This window comes from Malania oleifera, chromosome 8 (genome assembly GCF_029873635.1).
Source record: "Malania oleifera isolate guangnan ecotype guangnan chromosome 8, ASM2987363v1, whole genome shotgun sequence".
Classification (NCBI taxonomy): Eukaryota; Viridiplantae; Streptophyta; class Magnoliopsida; order Santalales; family Ximeniaceae; genus Malania; species Malania oleifera.
Window position 1 is genome coordinate 56,854,562 of NC_080424.1, and position 10,655 is coordinate 56,865,216.

The 10,655-nt window shown below is 37.1% G+C and overlaps 2 protein-coding genes across 2 annotated transcripts; one reads left to right on the plus strand and one right to left on the minus strand.

The window, feature by feature from the left end:
• Positions 1-2,426: 2,426 nt before the first annotated feature.
• Positions 2,427-4,539, minus strand: LOC131161563 (uncharacterized). Its single transcript, XM_058117400.1, has 6 exons — positions 4,145-4,539; positions 3,903-4,001; positions 3,754-3,795; positions 3,513-3,642; positions 2,968-3,069; positions 2,427-2,878 (listed from the first exon to the last, which is right to left on the minus strand). Exons 1-6 carry the CDS (start codon positions 4,364-4,366, stop codon positions 2,769-2,771), a joined length of 705 nt encoding a protein of 234 aa, XP_057973383.1. The 5' UTR covers positions 4,367-4,539; the 3' UTR covers positions 2,427-2,768.
• Positions 4,540-8,040: 3,501 nt separating this feature from the next.
• LOC131162688 (uncharacterized) lies at positions 8,041-9,057 on the plus strand. Its single transcript, XM_058119295.1, has 2 exons — positions 8,041-8,802; positions 8,911-9,057. Exons 1-2 carry the CDS (start codon positions 8,041-8,043, stop codon positions 9,055-9,057), a joined length of 909 nt encoding a protein of 302 aa, XP_057975278.1.
• Positions 9,058-10,655: the final 1,598 nt, after the last annotated feature.

Here is a 10,655-nt window from a genome sequence, read left to right on the forward strand (position 1 = left end):
AGTAGTTGGGTTGAGTTCAGGATAGATTTTTGGGACATGACCCCAGGATATTTATGGTCTTTTTTAGGATGTATATGTGTATTTTTTTTATTGTTATTATAGTAAGACTCTGGTATTGTATATAAAGCTAAGTAAATCATGGTTTCCGCTGCATAGTTGGTAAATATGTATGGACAAGTTTATCCCCGGTACCCCTTTGGGTCCGGGTTGACTTAGATTATGTTTTATGGTATCAAAGTATAATTATTATTGTTATGAAAATAAATAAATATATATATATATATATATATATATATAGCAAAATTTTCGGGACGTGACACAAGGTGCACTGCATAGGCAATGTCTAGTCTAGTGACAATGAGATAAATCAAGCTCCCAACAAGTTGTCGATAACGAGTAGCATTGGGAAGGAGCTCCCCATCAGTAGGACGGAGTTTGATGTTAAGCTCCAACAGACAATCAGCTATCTTACAATCTGTGCAAAAGGCATGTGTGAGAAGATCAAAAGGCATACTTGGCTTGGGTCAAATAGTAGCCATCAGAGATAGGGACAGCTCTAAGCTAAGGAAGTAGCTAAGAGAACTGAGGTCTTGTTTCTCAAACTGCTGACACAGAAACTGCTTAAGCTTATGAATACCAGAAGTATCATCACCAGTAATGATCATATCATCAACATAACGTAGTAGAATAGTGATGCCAGTATCAGTGTGGCGAGTAAAACGAGCTGAATCATATGAGCTAAAAGCAAACCCAAGTTGTGCAAGAGTGGAGCTGAACTTGGCAAACCAAGCACAGAGAGCTTGCTTAAGCCCATATAATGCACGTCAAAGACTACAGACCTTACCAGGAGGATGAAGATGAGGCTACATATATACTTCCTTAGCCAAATCACCATGTAAGAAGGCATTCTTGACATCCATCTGAAATAAAGACCATTGTCAGGCAAAGGCAACATCCAAAAGGGAGTGAACGGAGATAATACGAGCAACAGGGGAAAACGTCTCCTCATAATCAATGTCATACTCTTGAGTAAAGCCATTTGCCACTAAACGAGCTTTATGTCTTACTTTAGAATTGTCAGAGTTCATTTTCCTTTTATACACCCATTTGTTCCCAACTATAGTCTTTCTAGGAGGTAGGTAACCAGGTCGCAAGTATGAGTTTTTGTAAAGTGTGTTAAATTCTTCAAACATAGATTGCTGCCAAACAGGAACAAAACAAGCCTCGCGATAATTGCGAGGCTCGTGAAGAAAGTCAAGAGTAGAAAAACAGTGGTAATCACTAAAATAGGAGGTGCCCTTACCCTACTAAAATGACAAACATCCAAATCAGAGGACTCAGACAGAATGGATGCAATGGCATAATCATCAGACGGTCCAGGTTCGTGAGAGGTAAATGTGGAGTGATCACCTGATGAGCTGTCATGACATGCATTAGAGGAAAAATCTGAAGAGGGATTTGTGTTAGGGTCAGTGAAAATGGGAGAGTATGAGGGACAATCGAATGAAAGTGGAGACATACTAGTGAACATTTTGTGTTTCCAAAACTGAACATGCCGAGAGACTCAAAGACGCTTGGCTATGAGGTCATAGCACCAATAACCCTTGTGTTCAATGTCATAACCAAGAAAGCAACAGAGACGAGAGCGAGGTTCAAGTTTTGTATGTTTATGAGGTAAGAGTAAAATAAAACAAGCACAACCAAATACTTTGAGACGAAAATAATCAGGTACCTTTTCATAGAGGACCTCATATGAAAATTTATTGGAAAGAGTAAGGGTTAGAACCCGATTAATAGTGTAAATAGCAGTAAGAGTGGCTTTTCCCCAAAAGGATTCTAGGAGCGATTCCATCATAAGAAAAGTTCAGAGCAAACAGTGTCAAGCATGTGACGACGTTTACGTTCTGCACGGCCATTTTATTGGGAGGTGGATGGACAAGATCAATGGGACAAGGTGCCTGCCTCTTTAATTTCTTCAATGAAAGGGGTAGGAGTATAACTCATGGGGTGAGATTTTCTCTCACACTTAATAAGTGACCATCAGCCCCTTCCACAACCGATGTGGGATAACCCAACAATCTCCCCCTCAAACATCAGGGTCTCTCTCGGCAAGGCAACCATTGGGGTCTCTCCCGACACGGCACACTAGGGAGAATGTTGGTGAACCAGGTTCTGATACCATGTTAAAACTAAGAGAAGAAAGAAAGAGTTTTAAATAACTTCTGTATTCTTGTATATATAAAACTGTACAAGGATCATCTTTTTATAGGTGAAGGAGACAAGGTCACAAAGGTAAATCATTAATGACATTAATACTAATTACACAAATCATGCTCTAATTACACAAATCATGACCAAATCACGGAGATTGATTAATCAACTTAATTAGGGAGATATACTAACAATAAATAAGTAAAAATATAATATTTGAAAAATACCTATATCTGTACTCAATTTATAATGGCATAATAACAAATTGAATGAAATTATTGCACCAGCTTGTAGCGAGAGCTATAGTCAACTTGACAAATCGCCGTACGTTCAAGGCTTCAGGCACATTGGTCTCTGTCTTTTTGGTTTTTGTTTTTTTTTCTCTTTTCAGTCTATAATCCTAAATTGAATAATTTCAAATTTCAATGACATCACAATTGATTTGTGAAATGAAGTAAAATTTTAAATAGAGGACTTAAAGAAATTGAATAATAAATTTGATTCCCTTCTAAGTGATTATATTCTACTCATCCAGCAGGAGTCAATCATCCTTTCGCTTAAGATACAGGAGCATCGCCATCCAAGTGCATCTCCAATTCTTCGTCCCTACGCAACGTCTTTTGCATTTTCTCAATGAAGCCGAGCATGACTTGCAAAGCCTTCTCATCTAAATCCCAAAAGAAAAAAATATACATATAAAAAAAATATACTACAAGTACAGTATCTATTTCCCAGTGATTTGAGGTCATTAATTACCTAGTCTGGGTACTGTGTGGCCTTTGGGATGATTGATGACGAGAGGTTCTTCAAATGAATCTAAAAGTTTAATCCCATACTGCTTCAGGAAGTCCGTCTCTCCTGCAACAACATCAAACATGGTGACCCATTGTTGGACACTAACCAAAACAGACAAACTCATCATTCTAGAAGCTTGAAACGCCTTCTTCTGTTCAAATATCTTTGGCAACTTTTTGACACAACCTGTCTGAAGTTTAATTTATTTTTTTTTTATTAATTTTTTTTTTTTTTTTCAAAAGGTGAGACCGAAGTTGCCAAATTTAAAAGTGAAATCTTCAGGCAAAACTCTTTTAGCCTTTTCAGCTTTTTTATTTACTTAATAAAAATCTAAAACCCTCAACTTGAATTTAACTGTTCATACAAGAGAATCATTGAGCAAATTTTTGACAAGTAATGTGATGTTTGGACATCAGTTGGGTTTTCACTTCACTTCAAGGAAAAAGCAAACGGAATTGGTAAAGCAAAAATATAGGGATGTAGAAAAGGAAAAGTTGCAGAAATACCCAAAAAGTGGACGGACAGGCAGCGAATGGGAGAGGAATAAGCTTTCTCAGCGACCGATGATGATCTAAACATTGCCCCGCCGATTATTATCAGAAATTTAATTTTGGGCACCTTCGTCAGAGCCATTCCCTGCGATAATCAGTCATCCATCGATCGAATTCCAATTTCTCATCGTCATTTTCCGTCCTCATAATTTATAAATTTTAGAAGTTAAAAGGTGGAAGAGAAGCCTATGCATACCTTGGTCTGCAGCCCCGGCAGCGCCGCGGATAAAATGGCCCCCTGAATTGTTCATTAACAGCAGAAGTATCCCAATTTAAGGAAAAATAAAATCCAACAACACCAACAAGAATAATACTGTCAAGAGAGCAATTGATGAGAAAATTTACCTGTGAAAATCCAAGCAACCCATCTATAGGTCCGTGCTTTATCATGCAATCTTCGATGTACGCTAAGGACTCTTCGAAGTTCGTGTACTCTGTAAATTCCTGGCGAGAAAACAAAACAAACTCAGAACCAATTTTTCCCGCAAAGGAGATTTAGCCCTGATTGGAAACCGAGAAAGAGAAAGAGCAAAAAAAAAAAAAAACAGAGAGACGGAAATTGAAAGTAGTTAGTAAGGAAGACCGACCTTGTTGAACTGGAACCACTCGTAGTAGGGAGGATCGAAGATTCCTTCGACGTCGGACTTGCCTTGGGCGGGGAACGGAGCGTCGACGAAGACAAGATCTACATGGGAGAGAACCGACTCCGGCCACTTGGAGAGCTGCGCCTTGAGGATTCCGGCACTGGTTCGGAATCCATGGAGGCAGAGAAATCTGGGTTTCCTCTGGATCTCGCCTTCGCTACCCATGGCCACCGTCGATGTAGTTATTGCTGTTACTGCGAACTCGGCGTTGTGACTCCGGCAGTTTTGGGTGCGCCAGGGGCCCAGAAGCGGTGGGAACTTTTATAGCCGCAAGCATCGCGTTGGACATTGCTTGTGAACATTTGCGGTCCTTACTCGGGCGGACGCAGGCTTAAGGCGGCGACTTTGACTCCCTTCTGCCGCCTCAAAAGTTGGGGCCCTTTGGTAAATGTAAAAAATTAAGAAAATAAAAAAATAAGAACTAAAAACTAAAACCAATCATGGTTGAAATTTATAAAACTGACATAAATTAAAATTTTAATTAAAAGGATACTCATTTTCATCTTTAAAACAAATAATATTGTAAAAATATAATTAAAATTATAAATTTAAAATAATATATATTAAAAATTATTATAATAAAATAAAATTAATTATAATTATTTTACTTAATTTTTTTATTTGAAAATTTTACTCAAATTTTAGTTTGCAATGAAAATTTCACATGAAAGTATTTTGTAATTGATTTTATTGTTATTTTTTAAAATTTATATATGTATTTATAATTATATTTAAATTATGATCATTTAATTTTTATTTTAATTTAGAAGTATATAAAATAAATAATTTAATACAAAAAATTATGTCTAAGTATTAAAATTTCTGACAAGCTGTCAAAATAACTAAAAATCATAAAACTTAGCTTTCTATTTTTCAACAAATAGTTGAAAATTGGTAAAACAAATAGAAAACTAACAACATAAATAAATATGTTTTCTTTAATCTGTTTCTTCATTGTAGGAAAACAGAAACAGAAAATAGAAAATAATAACGCTACAAAGGGGACCCTAAAATTAAAGTGCTACTTTACAAGGACAGCTTAAAACTTTTAAATATTGTTAGTTTTTCTTTAGCACCTTAATCTACCATTTACTATTTTTTCTTATATTTCTTAAGAAGTTCCTTCAAAAAAATTATTGAAGATCTTAAATTTTTATACAAATTTTAAAATTTAAAACATATATACTAATTTAAGAACAAAAATTAGTAAATTAATCCTAACAATTTATATTTAGACATATTAACTTTGTTCGGATAAATGATATTGTTGTGAAGAAAAAAAAAAAAAGAAATCTCACCTATCATTAATATTACCTCTTGATATTAAATATTATTAAAAATGAAAATTCATTGTAATATGGTTAAATTTTTTAAAAATATCAATTTTAATGATGTGTAAAATCAAAATTTTGCTCACTAATTTGTAAATATTTTCTTTTCTTTTTTTATATCTCTTGATAACTAAATACAAAAAAAAAAAAAAATTCCTTTAGACTTCACTCCGAACTTGCACTCAGCACCAAGAACAAAGTCGGCTTCATCGATGGTACTATATCCAAGCCCTCCAAGACATCTTCTGCTGAGTATCAACAATAGAATCGTTGTAATGACATGGTAAAAGCATGACTTCTTAATTCCCTTTCAAAAGAAATTTCTGCTAGTGTTCTCTTTTAGATCCTCCTCAAGATATCTGGATAGATTTGAAGGAGCAATTTTCTCAAGTATTAGGTCCTAGGATGTACCATCTTGAACAGGAAATCCATAATCTTGTTCATGGAACTACATCTGTGGCCACCTATTTTACAAGGCTGAAATTGCTATGGGATGAATTATCATCTCTTCAGTCTAATCTTTTTAAGGGAGATGTTGCTCCATACCAACAGTACCAGCATATCATGAAGTTTCTTATGGGACTTAAAACTGCGTAATTGGCCACTTTAATCTGGTCTTTACGGTTTATATTTTTAATTAAGTATTCAAATTTGTCCAATATTTTAATAAAGTGCCAAAATTATCATTCTTGAGTTTTATTATGCAATTTATGAATTTTTGGTAATATTTTATTGTAAGAAAATTCCCAAGAACCAAAACCGATATATGTTCGTATTTCGTACATAACTTTTCTGTCCGAGTTTCGATCGAGATGATTCAAATTTCTAAAGAAAGATAAAAGGATTAGCTACAACTTTTGTGTTTCAAGTTTTGTGAAAAACCAGCTCCAAAAGGGTCAAATTTTGTGGTGAACAGAGAACAAAATATGACAAAACAAAAAAAGGAAAAAAAATTGAATTAGGCCGGGTCTTGATGTGACTCGGCCATGCAAATGGAGGGCTGGCAGTGTGAAGAGGCACTGTAAACTAGAGGGTAAGGGTGGAAAAAGAAAAGAAAGGTAGAAAAAGAAGGGGCAGTGGGCATTTATCAAAGAAAAGGGAGGCTAGGGTTGCGTGTGGGGAGTCTTTTGCTGGGCCTGGGGAGCTGCGCCGCGGGACATAATAGGGGGAAACGGAAGCAGCTGCTGCTGCTAAGCTCCAGCCTACGATCACCTCCAATCTCTCTCCCTCATTCTCTCTCTCTCTTGTTAATTAATTGTTATTATTTGTTTTTAGTTTGTCATTCAACGCATGTTTTACACTTAGTTTTAATTAATCATATATTGAATGTTCTTCCTTGGAGTTAATGTTGAAATTTAAATTCTTGTTTAAGTTAGTTTGTCCATTGATTTATTTTGCTGTTAAAGAATCCTTTAGTCTACTCCATCTCTCTCTCTTTGTGTTATTTTAATATTTGTTTAAATCTTGTTGGGGTCACTTAGAGTGGTTGCTTTTGTTCTTTCCCTTAGTTTTAAATCTTGAATATTTGTTGGAATGAGATGTTGTTGGGTTTTTTTTTTATTGAAGTTAGTTTATTTTTCTTTTTAATTAAAGTCACTAAATCTAATCTAAGTAATGCTTTGTGTTGAGTTTGTTTGCTGCATTTGTTTAAAATTAGTGTTGGATTTAAATATTTGTTCAAGTAGTATGTTAGGTTAGTTTATTATTGAAGGACCTTTGTTTAGGTTAGCTTAGTTAATTTATTTATTTAATTGTATGTGAGTTATTCTCTTATTTATGCACATGATGTTATTGTTTTAGGTTTTAATTTGTTTCAATTTCATCACAAATTTTCCAAAAATCCAAAATTTCAAATCTGAACCATATTCAGTAAAATTTGTTTTCTTATTTTCTTCTTTTTGTTTTGCGCTAGTTTAGAACTAATCTGCATTCCCCGTGGAGACGATTTGGCCTATTTGGGCTAATTATTACACGATGTAACTCCTATACTTGGGATAGCCTTAGTGCTATTTATTTTTAAAAGTGAGTCAAGTTTTTTGGCGCCGTTGCCGGGGAGTGCCAGAATTAGTTTTAATCTAGTGTTTCTCCATTTATTTTGATTTTTTCCAAAATTTTAAAACACTAAAAAATATATATAATATTTTCAAAGAAAAAAAAAAATTTGTATCATGTTTGACTGCTGCTATGCTAGTGACTGTCTGCTGTTTGGGTTGATGTTTGATGCCTTGGGTTAGAGATATTTCACATAGGTTACACAAAGTGTCACCTAATACAGGTAGTAGGTTTCCTATTTCTATTGTAATTGAGGACACTGAAATTGATTTGAGTGATCTTTTTGAAGAGAATTTTAAGGAAACCATGGCTGAACCTCCACCTGCACCTGGCACCTTGAAAGACTTTTTGCAGCCTACATGCACCACTACACCATCCTGTATTGCTTTGCCAAATAATGCACCGAATTTCACCATTAAGAATGGTATGTTGTCAGTAATACCTCAGTTCCACAGGATGGATTCTGAGAGTCCTTACCAGCATCTGACTGATTTTGTGTTGGCATGTACTACCTTCATTACTAGAGCAGGAACTGATGAATACATTAAGCTTCGTTTATTTCCTTTTTCCTTGAAGGATAAAGCGAAGATCTACTTTAATTCTCTAAGGCCTAACTCTATTTCTGATTGGACTGACATGCAACGTGAGTTCTTACATAATTTTTTTCCTTTTCATAGAACTCAGTTCCTACAGGAGCAAATCAATCGGTTTATGCAAAGAGGCGATGAGACTTTCCAGGCTTGTTGGGAAAGATTCAAAAAGCTTATTAATATTTGTCCGCATCATGGGTTTGAGTCTTGGAGGCTGGTAAATTATTTCTATACAGTCCTCACTCCTGATTATAAGCAGTTTGTTCAGACTATGTGTAAGGGGGAGTTCTTTAGCAACGAACCAGATGAGGCACTAGCATTCTTTGATTACTTAGCTGAAAGTGCACAACAGTGGAATACACGATCTGATCGGGTACCAACGGCAGTACAACCTCTCAGGGCAATTGGTGGTGGAGGTAGATATGATGTAAAGGAGGAAACTGATATCCAGGCTCGTATTGCTGCATTAGCTAGGAGGGTAGAGTTTATGGAGTTAGAGAAGGTGAAAGCAGCGAAATCAGTTGAGGTGTGCTCTCTATGCGCCGACTCTAGCCATAAGGCCCAGGATTGCCCGATCATGATGGTAGTGCAGGAGAGTGGGTCTGATCATTTTCAGTCAGCAAATTGGGTTAACAAAGCTCCCAATCAGCCCTTCTCAAACACTTACAATCCGGGATGGAGGAATCACCCAAATCTTTCATGGAGGAATGATCAAGCTACTCAATCTTCTTCACAGTTTCAGCAGCCTTCACAGTCCTTTGCACCACAGTCTCAGCACCCGTATAAGCCACATCCGATTTCCCAGAACTACTCCCCTCCAGGGTTTCCATCTAATGTTACGCCCGTTCCACCAAAAAGGTCTCTTGAGGATACTCTTCAGTAATTCATGCAAATTCAGGCCACAACTAACAATGAACTTCGAGGTGCCATTAATAAGATTAGTACACAGTTGAGTACCTTAGAGAAAGGGAAATTTCCAGCGCAGCCTCAGCCTAATCCTCAGGTATACCGGCAGCAACAGCAGCCAGTGCATAATGTTTCAGGGGATTCTATTGAGACGGCAAAGGCCTTCATTACTTTGAGAAGTGGGAAGGAAGTTCCCCGACCCGAGATATCTACTGAGAGGCAAACAGTTTCCTCGACACCAGAAGTTGCAGTGGAGTCAGATGAGGCCCAAGAGAAACCAGAGGAAGTAAGCCAAGAATTGAAGAAGTCAGTTGATGTGGAGGCCGAGACTAGTAAGGAGTACCGACTTGTGGTACCCTATCCTCAGAGGTTGGTAGCTGGTCAAAAGAACAAATACCATACTAAGATTCAGGAGATCTTCAAGCAGGTGAAGATCAATATTCCGCTTCTAGATGCCATTTAGCAGGTTCCTTCGTATGCAAAATTTTTAAAGGACTTGTGCACAGTGAAGAGGAAATTGAATGTAAAGAAAAAGGCTTTCTTGATAGAGCAGGTTAGTGCATTGATATTGAGTGAGACTCCTCAGAAACTCAGGTATCCTGGTTCTCCCACCATCTCTATTATGATCGGTGAATCTCGCATTGGGAGAGCTCTACTTGATTTGGGGAGTAGTGTGAACTTGCTACCATTCTCGATATATGAGCAGTTGGGGTTAGGTGAGCTAAAGAAGACCTCCATTGTGCTACAGTTGGCTGACAGATGAGTGAAGGTACCCGGGGCATTATTGAGGATGTATTGGTTCAAGTCGAAAAATTCTACTACATGGTGGACTTTGTGGTTTTGGATATGTAGCAGCCTATCTCTACCATTTCCTAGGCACCTGTCATACTTGGATGCCCATTTCTTGCTACCTCCAATGCGTTGATCAATTGTCGAAGTGGAGTGCTGAAGCTCACATTCGGGAATATGACATTGGAGATGAACGTGTTCAATGCTTGCAAGATGCCTAGTGGTTGTGATGACTCCGAGGTACGTGCAGTTGATGTGATTGATAATTTTGATATTTCAGAGTTGTTATCTGTGTTTGGCTCTGACAGTGCATTTGAGAATGACTCTCCCGAGCAGCCTGACATTTTTGATGAGATAGTTCCTTTGTCTAGAGAGTTGACAGAATCTGAGGGGTAGTGCACGGAGATAGATGGTTCCCCTCAATTGTTAAATGCAGGTTATATAAGTAGTTGGCATAAGCCAACTTTTGAAGCTCTTGACTTACTAGAAGTCATGAAGTCATCAGAAGAAGAAGTCCCTACACTTGAGTTGAAGCCATTACCTGAAGACTTGAAATATGTTTTTCTTGGCCCAGATGAGGACACATTCCCTGTGGTAATTTCTTCTCATCTTACTTTGAAGCAGGAAACTGAGTTATTGCAGGTATTGAGGCAACATCGAGGAGCAATAGCCTGGACTATTGCAAACATAAAGGGGATTGATCCTGCAATCTGTACTCACAACCTGTACTCACAACATCTTTCTAGAAGGAGATGCAAGGCCAGTTCGTGATGCGCAGCGGAGATT